General features: G+C 38.1%; 2 protein-coding genes across 3 annotated transcripts; both read right to left on the reverse strand.

The window, feature by feature from the left end:
- Window positions 1-1277: 1277 nt before the first annotated feature.
- On the reverse strand, window positions 1278-9379 carry LOC135649179 (guanylate kinase 2, chloroplastic/mitochondrial-like). 2 transcript variants are annotated; one of them, XM_065167333.1, is made up of 5 exons: window positions 9077-9379; window positions 4968-5099; window positions 4538-4729; window positions 2328-2682; window positions 1278-1545 (listed from the first exon to the last, which is right to left on the reverse strand). In XM_065167333.1, the coding sequence occupies exons 1-4, from the start codon at window positions 9362-9364 to the stop codon at window positions 2344-2346; spliced, it is 951 nt and encodes a 316-aa protein (XP_065023405.1). In that variant the 5' UTR covers window positions 9365-9379; the 3' UTR covers window positions 1278-1545; window positions 2328-2343. The 2 variants fall into 2 exon arrangements, with proteins under 2 accessions (XP_065023405.1, XP_065023404.1); XM_065167332.1 differs by having other exon boundaries at window positions 1278-1579.
- Window positions 9380-9857: 478 nt separating this feature from the next.
- On the reverse strand, window positions 9858-19016 carry LOC135649178 (uncharacterized). The gene is made up of 13 exons (XM_065167331.1): window positions 18815-19016; window positions 18630-18696; window positions 17516-17626; window positions 15669-15864; window positions 14927-15012; window positions 14505-14700; window positions 13702-13813; window positions 12833-12960; window positions 12484-12690; window positions 12233-12342; window positions 11882-12011; window positions 10574-10723; window positions 9858-10299 (listed from the first exon to the last, which is right to left on the reverse strand). Exons 1-13 carry the CDS (start codon window positions 18903-18905, stop codon window positions 10078-10080), a joined length of 1806 nt encoding a protein of 601 aa, XP_065023403.1. The 5' UTR covers window positions 18906-19016; the 3' UTR covers window positions 9858-10077.
- Window positions 19017-20562: the final 1546 nt, after the last annotated feature.

Here is a 20562-nt window from a genome sequence, read left to right on the forward strand (position 1 = left end):
AGCGGCTTTTGACAGTCAAACTATTACAGACGAATTGACCAAATACCTGACAATGTTTAGAATAAGACGGCTCGCTCCTATAAATACCGCTTAATTTTAAACCACTTATAATTCAAAAAGATTAATCGTTCCAATCCGACTCTGTTAATTCGGATGGGAAGAGCGAATTATATATATATATATATATATATATATATATATACATATATATAAATATATATATTTGTGGATCTCTATTGAGTTATTTAAGCTGAATTGTATTTCGCAGGAATACATATAAAGAAAAAAAAAAATGTTTGATTGGATCTGAAATAAATTTGATTATTTTTATCGTTAATCGATAGGACTAAATTTATGGGATCTATTTGTCGTCATTCATATGTACATACATGGGCTTACGAAAGGGAGGGAACGTTTTGATGGGTGATCACAACTCAAAAAAGTGTTCCCAAGAGTGGCTCCCACGTGTGTGACATCAAAGAAGGAACATAAAAAAGCGAATGCTTTTGTAGGTGGCAATCACTATCACTAGAATAGTTGTCATTGCACTCTGGTTTCTCAATTAGATACAAGGCTTTGGACTAAGAGTGCAGGGGCGATTTCATGTTTTGAGGACTCTAAATTCACCTCACCTCATGTAAAAGCTACTTCTTTGAGAAGAAATGCAGATGCCTCTCACCACTTGGATGCCTGTATGGTATATTAATTGAGACTAAGATTAGAATAGATTATTTTGATGGAGTCTTTGTAGGTTTCTACCTTCAAACCATTTGCGTCTGAGAATTTGCTTGTACTCGGAAGTGTATCTTTAAATTGGCCAAAACCAAATGTAGCTTTACCCCCTGCAAGCAGGGACATTACTTTTGAAAGACTATAATTTACCATTTATCTAAAATCAATTTCCTGATGCATAATTGATGATAATATTTGCAGCTAAGTTTCAGAATTTGAATTAAAGGCAGAACCTAAATATAAACTTTGCACAGTATATTTCTGCTCGACTATAATCAATTTTTATTTATCATTTCAATCATGTTGATATAGAGAGGTAATAGTGCCAAAATAGTAATATATTTCCCTTATCAGACACAAGGCATTTGGCACACACAGATACAGCATGTCCAGTGACAAACACACAAAGGATGGCAAATTTGCTTCCAAATTTTGTGTAATCCATAACGGTCATACGGATAATGAACTTGATTTGCAAATTTCTAATCAAAGAAATGAAATATTAAGCACCTGATGAAGCACAACACAAATTTAGGCATGAATGCTACATCCAAATATACTTTATTGGTGATCATAAGATTAGTATGGTCCTCCAAGATTACTTCTGAATGAAGATACAAGGTGATTATAGAGTGAAAATAAGGATCAATATCCACTACACAATCAAGCCAATTCAAACTGAAAATAAGCTAAATTCAAAGAAATGAAGTTTACATGTGAACAGATGTAATGTCATAAGTGTACCTCTTAGAAGAGATATTTTCTGAATTTCCAGCAACAGCATCCTCTCCTTCTTGAATCAGTGAATATGCACTGATTAAATGTTTACACAATGAGAATTCAAGATCTATAAAGAAATTTGAAATGTCAATCCTCCTATGCTAGTAAGTCGCTATCAAACAAAAGTTGTTTGAATGTAGATCAGATATTGGTGAAACAATATTCATTTGCATATGCACTCATAATCAGCAGACAGACATGGAAATCAAACAGACTCTAAACTCCATAACTGTATTTGTTCAAAATGAATATGTATATAAATCAGATACATAAGGGGAACGAATCTGAACCAGATTTAGGGTGGATGTGAATATAAATAGTGCATTATTTGATTGCACTAGCAACAACTATTACGGCAGTAATTCAAAACCGATCAAAGATACTTTTTTGATTAGAAGAGTACAAAACAAATGAAGAAAATTGTAACTACATAAATTTGTGTTACTTTCACATATACTTGGACATAAAAATTTAAATGTCCCAATGGATAGAACTCAACCCTACACATCCATGTTTTAAAAAGTTCAGATACCAGTATCACTATGGTGATCGACAGATTTAGGTTACAAAATCCAGGCTCCACTCAAGCAGAAAAACAAACTTGGATCAAAATTAGATGGAAATGTGTTAAATAAATAGTTCTCAAAGTATGTGCTTACATAACAGATTTAAATAGTCAGCTCTAGGTTAAAAAGCTTGAAAAAAAAAAAAAAAAAAAAGCTTATGAAAATTTATAAAGCATATTAAAAAATCAGAAGCTATGATCTTGCAGAAAGATACAATGCGTAGTGAAGATGAAAGGAAATATTGCATACCACTTGAATGATTGAATTAGATTTGAACTTTGCGCTGCCAGACTCTAGCCTTCTCTGCATCAATGATGGATTCCACAAGTTTAACTGCATTGTCAAGTTTCCCCTCCGCATTAACAACTACATAGTCAAATTTTCTCATGTGCTTGAACTCCTCCTTAGCTGTGGAAATTCTTACAAGAAGCATTTCAGGTGTTTCTGTATTACGAGCTACAAGCCTCTTCACAAGTGCTGCTTCACTCTCTGCAACCAGAAAGATAAAGACTGCTGAATCACCCAGTATTGACCTCAACGTGGCTGCACCTTGTATATCCACTCTCAACACAATGTCAAAATCTTTAGCCATGTAGTCACGAATCTGGAGACAAAGAAGAGGCAACCCATCAAATTAATGGACAAATATCATCACAAGGCATGAAAAATTGGAATCCATTGTCCATGTATGTGTGCTTATGTTGTGTGGTTAAGAGAGTTACTGTAATATTCATGTCATGATCAACGCACATAAATGAGTACTAACAAACTAAGTGTATGTATATCAGTCCATTGATTCATAGAAGAAAAATATGGATGCAATTTTGCCTAACTGGTAAAAAACATTATTTAAAAGAGAACTTTCTATACCTTCTATTGTTACATGGGAATCAGTGAAGCCAAAATGAAACAAAGAAAAAAGTATTTACTACATGTTAATACATGAAATCTACTTTAATGTCATATCAATCCCTCAAATCTTTGTATTTGTATACAATTTCAAATCCCAGGGTAACTTGTATAATTAAATTACTTTATTAATCTCATTTTCAGGAAGCAAGGTTTTTCAAAATTTATCTTCATCGCGCCTTGACCTAGGTCCTTTTTTTCTTCAATTCACTCTATCTCTAACCCATTTTGACATCCACCACCAGCAGGTGTAAGCAAAGGAACTGGTCAAACCGAGAACCTGAACCAAAGTGGTGCATTTTCTACAGTTTGGTTTAATAAAAAATATAGTTGCATCTTGAAGAATTATGCTCTATGTCATTACAATAATAATATCAATCATAATACTTGCAAGAAATTTGTACAGCTTTTTTAAAAGAATCAAACCATGTGAATCCCTACCATCAGCCGATTCCTCACAAACAGAAGATTTTTCATCCACCTGCAACCACCTTATGAAAGTGGCTCCCAAGAGCCAAAGGAAAAAAATCATATAGAAAGGTCATGAATTATGGGTAGATGAATACAGCGAAATCATATAATTACCAGGTACGAAGGGCATTATATGCCCTTCATATGAAATCTCTGCCTCATCACAGGTCTAATTGACCACAAGGGTTATCGGAGTGTTACGCATTTAGAAATGAGAAGAGATCAACATGTACAGATATAAGGAATCGAGATATTACTCTACAAAGACATTAATTCCAAACCCTAACTGCAAAAAAAAAATAAAGTAAAAAATTGAAGTTTCTGACCAAAGATTCAACTAAACTGTATTTCTTGGAATATAAGTAAAAATGGCTTTTGAACAAAAGAGGTATCAACAATGGCAGATGGATGAGAAAATGCATGACAATGACTTATAGTTCTGAATTTTCATATAGGAAAGTGGCATAATAGACAGTAGGTATATGCTACATTAGTCTTGATGGTTGATGTGCCATTACCCCATATAACTTGTAGTCCTGGATTACCATATAGAAAAGTGGCACAACAGAGTAAAGATATGCTACATTAGTCTTTTTGCTTGATGTGCACAAAGATGTCAGAAATGGAACACAAAACTTATGTTTCAGTTTTGAAATATTTTACAAACAACAAAAGAAATCAAATTTGGGGAGAAGTCCACATCAGACATGAGAAATAAACATCTCATAGACTTATCTTACAGATCCACCAAGGACCAAGCCAATCAAAATGTCATCCCCAATGATGACTTTTAGGTAGAACACGTTAGGCAAAGTGCATCATACATCTGTTAGCAAGCATCTGGTGCAACATACACTACTTTACACTACACACGTTAGATGGCTCCCTATTATCTGGAAATAAAGAGACCCAACCCTTCTGTCAAACCTAGTAGGAACCTATTATTGCCTAAGGGAAAAAAAAAGGATTTGCCCGTATAATTTATATGATTATGGTGACTCTTCTTGTTGGAGAGTAGATGAAAATTTACAATAGGATGTGAAGTCAGTATTCCATCAGATCAAAAAACTTTTGTGTACCTGCTGTTTGGGAATACCTTTATAGTCACCATAAACAAGAGCATATTCCAAAAGCTCACTCCTTTCAACCATCTTAAGAAACTCCTCTTTGGTAACAAAATAATAGTCCTTTCCATCGATTTCACCAGGTCGTTGTGGTCTGCTGGTCGCTGTCACGACAAAATGAATCCCTTCTCGAACTTCTAGCAGCCTCTGTTAAACAATACCAAGTAAGGATTGAAAAGAAAATCTTACACATTAGCCAAATAGCCCCAACAAAAGTTCTCTTAACAAAAAGTAATTTACATAAAAAAAAATAAAAGTCAAGTTCCAGCCCGACCCATAGTAACACAACAAAATCCTTGCCAGCCCAACTTAAAGGTAGACTCAATAAAATCATACGACTTTGGTATATACAAAAATTAAAATAAAAAATAAAAAGCTCTGTTACCTTGATAACTGCATCCTTGCCAACGCCACTTGGTCCACTAATAACAAGAACTATAGGATTTGGAGGTGGTGATAAAGGATCTGAACTGAAAGGTGTACCTAATGCTGCTTCAAGGCCCTTGTACATTTCAGCCTAACAAATACCAATAGATACGGCATTAGTTTCACATATCAACCAATACATAACTGCAGCAAGCATTGATACAAAATCTAAAACAACTATTTGCATTTTCCTAGATGGATTCAATTATATAGATAATGATGCATCTTGTCTCAAGAATGGAGACTGACGACGTCAGCGTCTTACGTACTAAAATCCATGGTTTGCAGTACCGGTCCGACAGGCTTCCGGTACGCGGACCGCCTGTTACCGGTCCGGTACTGCAGCAGTACTGTAGCACTGTAGCACTGCTACAGTGCTCGGCACGCCTGAATATACCGCTCGGTACACCTGGGTGTACCGAGCGGTATACCGTACCGTACCGGTACCAAGCCCAGGTCGAAACTCCGGTACAGTACGGTATTGCGAACCTTGCTAAAATCAATTATGTATTTATGTCAATGAATCTAATGGTGTGATCAACAATATCACCCAAGAAGAACCTAAACAGAGAAATCTTATCTCATATCATGCACGTCGTCACGTTTTATGTTCTAAAAGAAACTTGCGAAGACATGCAGCTGAAACCTAAAACGATGGAAGAAAACAGAAGCCGCGACGAGGACCAGAACCAGAACCCAGACAAGACCACAAATTTGGAAACAGGCTGATAAGACCCTAAAGTCTTATCATCGCTCTGATACCAAATGATAAGACCCTAAAGTCTTATCGTAAAAAAGAAGAAGAGAAAGGGGATGATCACTTCGAGGGGATCGGCCTCCTTGATCGCTTCGAGGGGATCGACCTCCTAGGGTTTGTCAAAAGACAGAATAGTATTTTTTATAGATCCCTGAAAAGAAGCAGTTACATCCCTATTTATAGAGTTCCACCCAGAGTCCATCAGGACTTGAACTCTAATAATAAGTAAATATTAAATAAACCTTTACTTGACTCTAATTGAACCAAACCGACTCAATAAATAACTGGATTAAACAGACTCAATAAACATTATTCAAAAGCTCAGAAAAAGGGTCATAACAGTTCCTCCCTCTTCAAATCAGCCTTGTCCTCAAGGCTGAGCAGCATCAATCTCGGGGAGCTTGTCTTTTAGCACTTCAGTCATAGGCTATCTGCAACGCATCACAACCCGTTGATCAAGTAAGTATGGTCTCCACTTTTTGACAGTATAAGCAATAGGTCGATCTTTCAGTGTAGTAATCGTTGTAAGAAATTCTTGGCCTCTGCTATCATAAGTTAAAATCCGTCCATCAGCTTCGAATATATCACATCTTTCAATGTGATGGGCTAATTGGGCTGCAACTTTCCTGTCCATAAAATTATTAGTGCTATCTGTATCAATCAAACTAGTGACAGGTTGATGCTTCAAAGTTCCTCCGATTTTCATAGTTTGTGGGTTAGTGTAGCCAGCCAATGCATGCATTGTATGTGTGATGGCTTCAATATCTTCATCAGTTTTCATACCTTTATGATCGGAGTCCAACTCTTTTACTTCTGGTTCCTCTCTAATTGGCTCAATCATCAGAAGTTGCCCTTGTTTACATCGGTGCCCCATACTCCACTTTTCATCATAGTACAAACCCTTTGTTGATCTTTCCTTAAGTTCTTCTTGGGTTAGTCTTCGGGTGTCAAGGCTTTGGTTGGGAATAGATAGGGCTGGTGGCTTACTGATCATCTCGTTATTGTCACTTCTGTTTCCATGATTTTCCCTGTTGATTTTTTTTTCATGTAGATATGCGAATGAAATAACAGCTATCATAGTGCGAGGTTGACGAGCCTTAACTTCACACCGGATCTCTGGAATAAAACCTTCAATAAATGTATCCAGAAGTTGTCGTTCCGACCAGTCTCTAGCTTGATTTGATAATCTTTCAAACCTACTCTGATATTCCAACACTGTAGAAGTCTGACAAATTTTTTAGAGTTGTCCATCCACCTTCATGTATGAGTAGATTGTGTTACAATCTTGGGGCCCTTTTCTAGTATTTCCAGATCTGTGCAATGTAGAACTTGAGCTCCCACCTTGTTGAAATTACTAAGGCTCACCAGTTAGTCCTTTTTGAAATCATTAAGTACTTCTTGTAACCGGTTCTCAATTCTAATTTCCAATGCTTCCATTTGTGCTTTCACTGAGTTATCGGTGGCCATTTCGTAAGACTACAAATCTGTAATCTCAACTCCTATTTTTGGTGTTGGTCAAGGGCATCAATCACTGTCCTATTTGGTGCTGCTGTTGTGACGCAGTCGGTGGCAATACTATGAGAATGAAGGGTTGCTGCGAGGATGCAGGGATGTAGCTGCGGTCGCCGCGTGAGAAGCAGCGATGCTTGTTGCGGTCGCTGCGTAGAGGGATCGCTATTGCTGAGGGCTTAGAGGCAGCGATGGTGGTGCGGCTAGGGCAGCACCGCCAAGGGCTCACCGCTGCGATGGCTGCGACGGTGCGGATGGAAGGCAGCGTTGCTCTGTTTCTATCACACTGCGGAAGGAGGCGCTGGTGAGAGGCAACGATGCTTGTTGCAGTCGCTGCATGGAGGGATCGCTGCTGCTGAGGGCTAGGAGGCAGCGATGGTGATGTGGTTGGGGGCAGCGCCGGCAAGGACTCGCCGCTGCGGTGGCTGCGATGGAGGAAGAGTTGCTGCCCTGTGTTTTTGTCACTGTGTGAGATGAGAGCGCCGAGGCTGAAAGGCGACGGTTGTGACTGCTGTGACCCAAGGAAGCAATCGCCGAGCAGCCGGGTTGAGGCTGCGGTGATGCCAACCAACAACTGCAGCAGCGGAGGCAGAACAAGAGGGAGGTGACGTTGAAGCGGCCGGGGTTGAGGCTGTAGTGGTGGCAACCGGCGGCTGTGGCAAAGATGCAAGGGGGCTGCAGCAACGGTGCAGATGAGGGGGTTGAGGTGAAGGCTGCGGTGGCTGGCAGCAGCAGTCGTGGCAGGCTGGGCGGCGCGCAGCGTCGTCGCTGGCTGGGCAGCAGTGGCGACGGTGGTGGCAACCGGCGTTCGCAGCAGCAAGAGGATTGCCCTGTTTCTCGGTCATAAGGGGGCAGAGCAAGGGGGAGTGGCGGCGGTCGTTCTCGCCCGAGCCAGGGGGAGCGGCGGCTGGGAGGCGAGCAGCGGTCGCCGCACAGTGGCTGGCAGTGGTGGTGGGTCGGCTGGAAGGCGACGGCGCTCGAGGCGTGGCTGCGATCGACGAGGGGCTGCGGCAACAGAGGAAGCTCTGTTTCTGCAACCGCTGCAAGGAGGGGCTGCGGTGCCGGCGGTCCTTCTCGCTCGAGCGAGATGGGGACGCGAGGAGAAGAGGTCGCTGGCCAAGTGATCGAGCGGCCGCGATGCGGCTGGGAAAAGTGGTGGTGACGCGGCTGGGAACAAGGGCAATCCGTGAGTTGCCCTGTTTCGGTCGCCGCGAGGGGGGCGACAATCGGCCGCTGCGGCTGCGACCCAAGGGGAGGCGGGCGGCGGTGGAGAGGCAGCGGTGGTGGCGCGGCTGGGAGCAGCGTCACCAACGATCGCCGAGGAGGAGAGGTCGAGCGGCTGCGCTGCGACGCAAGGGGAGGCGGGCGGCGGCAGTAGGGCTGGGATGGACGCTGGCAGCGTCGTCTCCTGGCCGGGGAACAGCGGCGGCGGCGGTCGCCGGCCGGGAAGCGGGGCGATGGTGGGCGCTGGCCGGAGAGCAGCAGCGGCGGGTGGGTTGGCCGGAAGCAGGGGTGGCTGCGGCTTCTTCTTCCTCTCGTGTTTCTTCTTTTCTTTTTTTTTTTCTTTCTTCTTTTTTATTTTTTGAACGAGATGGGGCAGCGAGGAGGTCGAGCGGTGGTCGAAGGTCGCTGGCCGGGGAAACAGCGACAACGGTGAAGAAAGAGTTGCCTTGTAGTGGTGGTGGGGAAGAAGGGAAGCAAAGGTTCCTTCTCGGTTGAGAAGGAACAACGTGCGGGGCTGCTGGCTTCACCCTTTCTCACAAAAATCAATAAATAGGCAAAGAAAAAAGGGCGACGCGGACCTTGTCGGAGGTAGGGGGAGGAAGAGGCGCGACAAGCGGCCGCCGACCATCGTCGGTCCTGGCAGCGGAGCCAAAGCCCACCCCTCGGAGGACGCCGAATCGCCGGTTGCAAGCGAAGAACCACGGAACAGTAGGATTGGCTACCGATCGGTTGAGGAGAGGCGGTGACATGGGGAGTTGGGATCGAGAGAGGGAGGCGAAGAGGCTTCGGAGGAACATCGGGGAGGAGGACGAGGAGGAGAACAGTAGCTCTTTATTGTTCGACTTCGAATCCTTTCCACTCGCCATCTTACGGGCTTTTAAAAGATGCCCCCGAGCAGACCACGTGATCTGCACGGGATGGCACCGTGAGTACTATGGTGCGGAAGCGGTCTTAAGCAGCTTTGTGTCGAGCTACTTACAAAGGACTTGATAGCTCCGTTATTTAGGCCACCAAATCAAGCATATTATTAACTAGCATAAACTGAGCAACCTATAAGCCGCCTAAAGTCATAAGCCCACACCACCACTCTACCAGGATATTAAAATGCAAAGAAACAGAATCTTGTTATTGGATTTAGGTTACTGATGTTTTACGTGTTTGTTGCATAAAAGAAATAGTTTTCCCTCAACAATCTGATGATTTATCATCCAATCAATTATTAATATATGTGAGAAGAGAAGAAACTACAGGGCTGAAGAGAAATCTTACTGTGAACACCACCTCATAGTGAAAGAAGCACAAATAACTGTGTCGAGAGATAACAGTTGGGCCTGTCGAATCCGACCTTGATCAGATACATCTGGAAGCAAAGCTTTATTATCGAACTTGTAGCAAAAAAGGTAAATTCTAAATGGAACTGTGCCATATCAATCCTCTGTCACGAAAACTCAAAGGACAAAAAAGAGAAGGGAAGCAGACTTTTAAATGTAGCAATTTTCTTTCTCCAGACGATCGGAAACAATAGGAGCAATGAAAATTTAACTGAGTGATGTCCTTTACCCATCTGCAGGAGAACAGCTTAACGCCATAACCTGCTGAATATACCTTTCTTGTCTTTCTTCATTCTGTTTTCAAGCGATGGGAACTCAATTGAGCTGTAAGCAATATCTAGAACAATGGGATTGCATGGAACTGCTTGGAATGGTGGTGGAAAACGCTCTATGCGTGGAACAACTTTGGAGTTGTGATCTCCAACCGCTGACTCGTAAACATCAAGCATTTCAAGAAGAACCTTATCTTCCTGCAATGAAGACAAGCCACCAAGATTGCAGAGTTTGAGCAAATATATGACAAGAAATAAACTTTGTGATATGTCTATGTCTACATGAATCAAATTTATCAACTGAGGATCTTCATTTGAGGGAGATATCTTTAGATGCATCTTACGATTTCATCTGTAGGTGGCCAAAACTCATTGCACTTAAAATTTAGTTCACCACAAAGAAATATCAAATTTGTCATAGTAAGTATTTTCTAAATCTGTTGTAAGCTTACGCATACAGTAAACTATATACCTTTTTCTCCTGCCCTGTCAATGAGATGGTTGAGACTCCTTTCGATAGCTTTTCTGGAATCTTCTCTTCCTCCATAATGCCAGCTGCGTGTTCTATACAACTATTTGATCTACAGTTGTCAGATAGGACCTTCAGATCTTTAATTAAAGTCTGTCAAAGAAAATGTTTAACAAGCAAAACATGCAGAGATTAGAAGAAACAAACATTCCTGGAGAAAACAATATCTAAGTTCAAAATTTTACTTTTGCTTAATGGAAGATTCTCTTTCAAATGTCATAAAATTGTGAATTTATATAATTTTATTGGTTTATATTAGACAATCAGAAGAAGAATTTCAATTCTGAAGCAAGCTAAACATATTTGGCGTGATGCATGGATTGGTACATCATTTAGGTCGGAGTATGATGGTATATAGGGTCAGATAGATTCGCTACAAAAACTTGATATCAAGTCAGTGTATATGGAGATTGGTCATGACAATTGATATCAAGGTGGACCTTGTATTATACATATGTGGTGAATAAGCCCATTCAAGACAAGGTTATCCATGAATGGCACAAGATAGAGCTAGCACTAGGCCATGTGCCTCGCCAACCGTTCAGTTAGTAGGTCCATTGACCATATTTTCATGTTACTTGCCGCAAATCACTTTTTCTGTTGAAATAGAAGCTTTACCACTAATTATGCAAAGTAAGAACAAACTAAGCACCAAGCATGCAATATGAAAATAACATTTTTGCCTTAAAGCACAATGCATCCTAGCATTTGTTGCATGTGTGCGAAGGAATAGAACAGCCATGGAAGCATGTTATAGTCCTGCACTTCTAGTGGTTCACACATTTTTTGCAGTTATCTTCAGTTTCAGCACAAGGTGTTGCTTTCTAGCATTTGTTGCATGTGTGGGAAGGAATAGAACAGCCATGGAAGCATGTTATAGTCCTGCACTTCTAGTGGTTCACTCATGTTAGCATTTGTTGCATGTGTGGGAAGGAATAGAACAGCCATGGAAGCATGTTATAGTCCTGCACTTCTAGTGGTTCACTCATGTTAAAGCACAATACATCCTAGCATTTGTTGCATGTGTGGGAAGGAATAGAACAGCCATGGAAGCATGTTATAGTCCTGCACTTCTAGTGGTTCACACATTTTTTGCAGTTATCTTCAGTTTCAGCACAAGGTGTTGCTTTCTAGTCTTAAAATCATTCTCACTATATAACAACAGAAATTTGTTTACTTATATAAAAGATGACATTACAGAAAAACTATAGTAGCAACACAAAAACATGTCACAATAACTAAGGGTCACACCTGATCAGGATTACTTGTCATTTGAAGCTTCTCTAGGGCAGTATCCCCAAGAGAACGTGCATGGCAAAACAACAAGTACGCTTCAGCCCTTTTACCAGCTGAACTGTAGGATTTGGCTAAATAAAAACACCTGGTATGTTCAATGAAATTAGTCTAAAAACAATTTAAAGGTAAGATTCATTTTCATGGCACTCACTAATAACATAATAAATAAAAAAGGTTGACAATAACATAGAGAAGGAGCTTGAGCAAAACAGATGGTTCTAATCTTATATAAATAGGTAACAAGTGATATATTTCATTGTCTATGAAAAATCACTAAAATCAATTACAAAGGTAATGACGACTAACCGCTCAGCTCGAAACACTGTACCCTTAATCACACATTCCTCCACAAGTGCGACTTCTTCTGGGTTCCTGTCCCTTCCAGAACTGACTAAATCAGATAAATCTAAGGTATTCTGCCGGTAAATAAAAGGAAAAATAACAGATGAGTTACACTTGCACAGTGAAAAGATCATTTAGAAAAAATTGATACAATGTTTAGGGGAAAAAATGGTACAACAAAGAGATCCCGCAGAAACTGAACCATGGAACCAAACCTGTATTAGAAGATCATATAAGCGAACAAGTTCCTCAGGTTTTGTTACTTTGTCACCCTTGTCATCACGTTGTTTAGTGAATTTACTTTTAGCAATGGCAACAAGCAACTGATTACGCTCTATTGTACGCTGTCCCAGCACAGCACTTACTGCTTTATCCAGACCATTTAAATCATCTTTTACATTCTCAGCGTTGCCTGCAGTAGCCTAAAATCAGAATAACGTAAGGTGCATTATTTATAGAACAACAAAAAGACCCTACCTCTTATATAGTTTGTGAATGGGTTACAAGAAGAAAGAGCAAACAAGAAGTTATCAAGTCAACAACAACTGCTACTAATTATCATACCAAGTCATTACGAATGCAGCTTCTAGCATCATGATATGCAGAAAAAATTTTGTCAAACATGGCAAGCTTCTTCTCAGCTGGAAGCGAATCTGATGCCGAACCATGTAGATCTTTCTCTAGCTCCTGAGCTGGTCGAATTTTTCAAGTAAGAAGAACTTCAACAAATTATCAAGATCATATGAAGTAAACAAAACAACAAAAGTAACCGGTATAGATTTTGTATACATTTCCAAAGAAATACAGTAATCTGTAACATCAAGCATGCTAATTTAGATATCCTTCTATATATATCCATGGCTCTACACTACACATCAGGCAAGCTTGCATGGGCCTCTGTAACAGCATAAGAAAATAAATACAGATATACATAATAGTAATTCATATGTATAGCTTAATTAAAAAAACATTAATTACACCTCAGGCATGCTTGTATGGGCCACTGTGACAGCATGAGGTAAAAAATACAAGTATTTATAACAGTACTTCATATGTATGACTTAATTAATAAAAACATTATATGCATAGATACCAGAGAATTAATAAATGCCACCATGGCAACTACATAGAAAATTAAAAATCACAAGGAGTGTTTACTATTTACCAACAAAATAGATAATGTTACCATCAAGAGATATGATTATATTTATCTCTATAATCTTGTTAATGAAAATTCTATATGATACTTAAGCCTGGATCACTGGAGCGACAGAAAATCAGTTAAGCAACAGAAAAATGTCACTAAACCATGAATCAGGGCATATATATGATCATGATAGAAAATATCAAGATACAATAAACGCAAACAACATGTTCCATCATCGTTTCTTCATCAATACCCCATTTCTTAAACAAAAGAAATAGTCACAAACCTTTCAAAATGGAGACACGAGTCTTAGCATTATTGACAGGGAACCTATGTCCAAGCCAGTAGAATTCTGTCATTGATGCTGCTTGTTGCGATCTTGCCTCAGCCATAACAGCCTAAAAGTTACAGAACATGTGAAGATACCTTCAGGAAGTTAAATCAAAGCTGATTATATTAGTGACTTGCTAGTATTGTAACATGCTCATTTAACAAAATGCTCTCTGTATAGAGAGTTTTCACTCAACTAACAATCTTCAAAGCAAATGGAAAAATGCCAAAATGATTAGAGAACTCCACAAGAATAAAGAAAATTTAAAAAAAAAAACTCAAGTTACATTGTGATACTATATTCATCATAGGTTCCATAGACTCAAACAATATTTTTACCTATTTTTAGATAAATTTAAGACTAGGAAAATGTCCACCTTCTCAAATATACTTCCACAAATTTCAGTCAAATGGATCATGTCATTCTACCTAGTCGAGGTGCCAATAACAAATATATAAAGTTATAAACTCATACAAGACATCATATCTATTAGATTACAAATGCATTTAATACAACTCAACAATTCACACCTCAGAAGCATCCTCCTATTAGATATACCAAGTAAATTCTATTACAATGACAAAGTGTTCCCACACTTGAAATCAATTGCAACTACATAACTGACAAATATAGAAAAAGTAAGGTTTTGGTTAGTTACGAGTGAAATTTCATACATTAACACACAATGTGCATGTACACACCAATAAAAGAGAGAATAAGTTTTAAATTATAAGCAGGACATAGGGGAAAAAGCCTACCTCTAACTTAGATTTGAAGAGATCTAAGGCGGGTCCTTCCAGTTCTCCGATGTCCATAAGCTCTGAAGTTTGCAAGTTTGATTCACCTACCTTGTGCAAACAATACCTGATGCTTGGTTCTAGTTCTTCAACACGTTCACGGCATAAAACTTGATTTTCTATGTTCCCATATTTTCCAAGCTCTTCATAGACAGCCCTTCACAGCAATAATTCATTAAAAGCTGCCAAAAAACTAATGCAACAAGAATAAAGAATTAAAAAAATCTATCATAACAGATCAACCCACACAAGCAGCAAACAACATTCAGCATAAACAGAGAAATAAACTGAGCTTAGTACCATCTGTCGCAACACAGCAGGTACCAAGATATCCCATAGTTCAGAGTAAAGGAAACTGATTGATATATTTGGTAATAACGCACCTTGCATTCTTGAAATTCATTAATGCACTTTGCCAATTTTGATCTTGTTCAAACAATAGAGACCCTTTCATATAAGAAGCATATGCCTGCAAGACAAAAACTCTGGCACTTTTAGATAGAACTTATCTTCATCCCACTGATTATAATTTAATAACTAGAATAAATAAGGTAATCTCTGTTGTCATGGAGTGTATTATTACATCCTTATAATACAAACTAATCTCTAATGAACCAAAACTCTACATCAGTAATATGTTATTATCAAAAGGGAACTAGAATGAATGCAAGCGAAAAAACACATAAGCATAGCAGGGGCAAGGTTTTAAGACCACCAATCCTGATCCTGGTTTTTAGAACAGATGATATGGCAACACTAAGTGGCCTAAAAAATCAGATTCTCTGTTTCGTTCCCTTTTTTCCATAACAGCTCAAGTGAAAAACAAAAACTTACAATAACACACTGCATTGGCAAGAAAAATATTAACACAAGAATCATCCTTTCATGACACAAGGCCACATGAGTACCTCTTTAGTATGATTTCATACCATGTCATACCAATTGGCAGCTATGGACACAAATTAGGCCAGCCATGAGTTAGAACAGCAAGCACAGCAGTCCATGACAGATATATAGATATGCATGTATAGATCTTGCTATTTCATAGCAAATATGCCTTCAAGTAGCAACAATATTTAAAAAAATGAAGCAATAATTAGACAATATAGTTGGTGGAAAACATACCTCTGCTTCAAGAGAAGTTCTAGAATCTCCTTTGGCAGCACAGAGTTGTGCAAAAAGTGTTGCCCATTTAACTGCTTTCCTTAATCTACCTAGCAAGTGAATGCGTTGGCGAGAATTTGGTCCATCAGGTAACTGTTTTTTCTCCATGGCATGGCTCCAAGCTCGCTCAGCCATATAGAGAACAATATGGAGAAACCTATTAAAATGACAAGTCACAGTTTTGTACATTTGCCATCCTGTATTTTCTAACAGCCCCAGATAAACTGAGCCAATGCTGATGTCATTTGATATTTCTAACAAGTACTGATTTAACTTAATTATCAAACAACAGTGACAATTGATTTAAAAGCCTCCTAAGTTACCAAGTGGTCTCAATGGCCAGGACAAATGTACTTAAAAGCTATTGAAGGGTGCCAATCAAAATGGTCTCCAAGAAGGCATGCACACACATATATACATAAATGTGGTATATGTGTGTGTATGGTATTCTACTATACATAAATGCATGCAAAAAATGGTTAAATCAGCTGTAATTCAGAACAACGCTAAGCAATTAAATCAACAGCCAACCTCAAGATTACTTAAAGTTTAAAAAAGAAACTCAGGCCACAAATTTTGGTGGTCATGATACGGCATACAAATTCTGATGGAAGATGGAAAGGTATATATAAGCTATCAGGAATTAGGAGTATATTTCTAATGTCTGTTCGATGCCACCAAAGACTAAATACTAATGAACAAACAAAGGATGTACTCTAACTAGCAATCTCTTTCATTACAGTGCCATAAGCTGATAATGCAATCACTATACTGAAGCAGTACATACTAATCACCTCAGGGATTAAGTCATGATACTTGGTGTTTGGAGTCAAATCGGAGATAATTTATTTGTTGACAATCAAATCAAGATACAAAAAAATTAACCTTGTTGACAATTACTTGGGAATAAGTTATGAAATATTGTTCAATGAAGTACTACTACATTAAATTTCTCTTTTGTTAAACAAGCACTCATATATTTCTTTGGCACATTATAAAAAGGCATTGAATAGTTTAAACTCTGCCATTACTTCCATAGAAAAGTGAACTCTGGTGTTATCTACGTAATCTAAAATTTTGACTTTCATATTGCAACTCTATTTCGTTCATTTTTCATGAAATTCACTTAAACTAGTTAACTAGTTAAAAAATCATCTCTGACAACATATTTTTGACCCTGCCTGGATACATGTTGATATAGACACATTAACTTACTGACAAAGATTTATTTCTGATAAAAACCTACATAAACAAGCACAATGCATCTAACCAACTAGTTAAAAAACCATTTGCGGTCAACCACACTTTGGACATGAACAGTTACATGTTGATGCAAAGACATTAACTTGCTGATATAAATTTAATTTCTTATGAAAACGTGCCCATACAAACAAAACAAATTAAAGCATAGTGTACTACACAGCAAGATAATAGAGAAATTCTAAATGGCAAGAAATTTTAGCCTAAGTATTAAAAAAAATAAACAGATATCGATTTATAATTTGTTTGATAATGGCTCTTCCCCCAATTTCAGATAACTTAATATATCACACACCATGAAGGACAATTCTGAGACACTTTTTGCATCACACCATACAAAATTTTAATTTATGTACCTTATCTAAAGAAAATGTATTAAACCTCAAACTGATAAGAGAATGTATTACATGATATTGATAGATCTCATAGTATGATAAATAAAGAAAGACCTTTATCAAAGAAAATAACATATCTAAAAATAAGTAAGAGAACAGAAATGTATTCTTCAACTGGAAGCATAAGATGCTTCTAAGACAAGCGATGCAAACCTCACGTCAGTGATAGTCGACTCTGTTATAGTCTTCCGGCTGTATTTACCACGACCATGTGTAAACTTCAATGACTTATACAGCCTTCTCAATCGTGCAGTACAATATCTCCTAAAAGACCAAAGATTCTTCTTAAAACAATGTATATACCAAAAATATATGGCTTTGACTGATATCATAAGAGACACATGAACAAGAGAAGAACAAAATAAAGGATGATTATAAATCCAGTGTGTCATACATTTATTAAGTCAAGATGAATATTACAGAATTTATAAAGTACAAAGTTACAAAGAATGTGCAAAATTCATGAGAAGCATTGATCTAAAATAACTCATATGTATGTTAGCTAGAGCTTTGAACAAAAAAACATATTATGTTTAAGTAAATAATTGGAGATTACAGAAAACTATTGAGAAGATAGAAGAACAGAATTGTAGCATGAAATGGAAGATATTCCTATTATTAAGATAAAAGAGAAGTTCAGATTAATTAGCATGATTGAAAACTAAGCATGAATTTAAGGCCTGCCATCTTTAAAAAAATCATGTTTTGGGTACATTTCACAGCAAGGATGTGGACAGTAAAATATCCAGGATATTAGCATCTTACCTTGAAGAAAAGCAAAACAAAACAAGCTGACAACATAAGAAAATATCATGGTCAAGGCTAAAAGTTATGAAGAACAATTAGACCGTGTAGACATTATTCTTACTCTTTTTTTCCTTTAATCCTTTAATATATCATCCCTACAGCAAATCTTTATTTTTTCTTTTATCATCTGAGCTTGTTATAAAGAGTAATGACTGCCATCTTGGCAGCTCGATTTGAATGTCGTTACAGTTTCAACCATATCTTATGGACAAAAACAAAAACTACAGAATAATGAGAATGAAAGTTAATAGGACACAGAATTGATCAATACGGATCTTAGATCATATTAACAATATGATAGAAATAATTCGCTTCATCCCATTTTAAGATTCTAATGACGTCCAGAGCAATTCGCTATGGTGAATCAAGATCCCTACATACATTAGATCAATCAAGAACACCGTAAACTGAGGGCGTAAAGAACTTGGTTTGCACTCATGTGCGACGAAAGAGAACGCACCTATAGCGAGTGTAATCTCTATGCCTCAAGCCGTGCTGCATCTGAGCGGATTTCACGAGCTGCAACACTGAGATCACAAAACAAGCACCCCAGTGACCAAAACTCATCGAGGAGCGACACCTCAAAACCGACAAATTATCACAGAAAGATCGCAGATCCAAGAAAGTAGGAGGACGAGTGCAAACCGTTGATGGGAAACTTGGTAATGATCTGCTCCGCAGCAGCCGACTTGTCGCCGTCGAGCTCCATCACCGTCGCCTCGTCCTTTTTCGCCATGTTTCGTCGAAGGGCCGACCGGATCAGCAGAGGGTTCCTCGAATATGAGTTAGGGTTGTGGGGAGATATGTTACGCGATCTGCCCGAATCTTTTAACCGACGCTATAACCTGCAAATCGGATCGGGTTTATCAGTAAATCCGACCATGACCACACCGTTAGATCGTAAACAGACGGTTAGATCTTTGAATGGGAGACGTGGTCATGATTTCTCTCGATCAAGGATCCGATCCACATCCGGTTCTAATAAATCGTGAAAATATCCCCCAAAAATTGTTCTTTAATCTAATTTTATTGTTTTGATTCGTAATCAATAAATCATGAAAAAATTCAAATAAATTTGTAATTATATCTAATTTTCATATTCATAATTGATAGTGATAGAGAATGTCAATTTGTAATCAATAAATCATGAAAAAAAAATCAAATAAATTTATAATTATATCTAATTTCCATATTCATAATTGATAGTGATAGAAAATATCATTGTTCATCATGCAAACATCACATAAGACTCGTGGGAGCAAAAGGTTCAGATCATCTGTCACTCGTTTGTCACATCAATAAGAGTCCAGGGATAGTTCAAAACAATTACAAACTATTTTTCCTTACGAAATATTCACGAGAATATTTCCTAAAAGTTCAAGGAACAATTTGGGATGGTTACAAATCACATCATCCATAAAAATATTTAAAAAATATTTTACCTTTCAAATATCAAATATAAAAATACATCCTCAATTCTAGATACAAACGTACTGAAATTAAGAATATAGATCTATAAAAGTTGACATCGGAACTTCATAGACACCTTGGTTACCACTTCGAATAATTTTACGCATATAGATCAAAACCACGTCAAGTAGACAAGGACATCAAAAATATTTTTTCTCAATAAATAGAACCATGAATCATTCTAATGCGACGGATAACTCTCCTCTTTGTGTTAGAAAGATACAATAACATAGTTATGAATGCACACATATATATATTCATATGTTTCTTTTATTTTTTCTCCATCCTTCCTTCTTGTAGATGGAGATGACTTGTTTGTAAATAATAAAAATGGCGTGCGAATCAAGAGAATCGTGACCGATAGCTATTAAACTCATGTGGTCTCATCAAGCACATTATTAGTTCCCCTCATGTGTTTCCTAAGCCATTCAATTCTGTACCTTGGCAATGCCACTATATTGGCGTTTATTAAAATGTGACATGTTTCTCACGTGACGAAGAGAAAAAGGTCGGTTGATATCTCGAATTCAATTTAGCTTGATCATATTGATTTAGGCTACAATAATTAAATCCCTTCGATGCAATTGCTTATTCGATGCTTTGTAGTCGGTGTATATCGTGTGATTAAGTATACCCTTTTTTTTTTTTTAGATGACACCTTTTACGATGGTTTTTAACTATATAAATACATATTATTGTAGTTATAAAAGATATTAATATATAAATAAAAACTATAATATATATATATTATGTATATATTGATATGATAGAAATGACGTGGCGAATACGTTAACCCCACGGGGGTAGTAGGTCTTGTTATTCGAAATCCAGAGGGAGATATTTATGAACACGTTCCCTGCTTCTTCATCATCAAGATAACTAATAATAAACCAGAGTAAGAAAATATATGACATGTTTAAAAT

Source organism: Musa acuminata, chromosome BXJ3-9, assembly GCF_036884655.1.
Source record: "Musa acuminata AAA Group cultivar baxijiao chromosome BXJ3-9, Cavendish_Baxijiao_AAA, whole genome shotgun sequence".
Taxonomy (NCBI): Eukaryota; Viridiplantae; Streptophyta; class Magnoliopsida; order Zingiberales; family Musaceae; genus Musa; species Musa acuminata.

Coding starts and splice junctions, on each gene's coding strand:
- LOC135649179 (XM_065167333.1), bottom strand. CDS start 9,364: ATGGCGAGTGGAAAGGATTCGAAGTCGAACAATAAAGAGCTACTGTTC. Junction 4,730..4,967: donor GCAAGGATGCAGTTATCAAG/GTAACAGAGCTT, acceptor ATTGTTTAACAG/AGGCTGCTAGAAGTTCGAGA. Junction 2,683..4,537: donor AAGGTATTCCCAAACAGCAG/GTACACAAAAGT, acceptor CTTTGTCTCCAG/ATTCGTGACTACATGGCTAA.
- LOC135649178 (XM_065167331.1), bottom strand. CDS start 18,905: ATGGCGAAAAAGGACGAGGCGACGGTGATGGAGCTCGACGGCGACAAG. Junction 14,701..14,926: donor ATGAATTTCAAGAATGCAAG/GTGCGTTATTAC, acceptor ATTGCTGTGAAG/GGCTGTCTATGAAGAGCTTG. Junction 10,724..11,881: donor TGACAAGTAATCCTGATCAG/GTGTGACCCTTA, acceptor TTTCTTTGACAG/ACTTTAATTAAAGATCTGAA.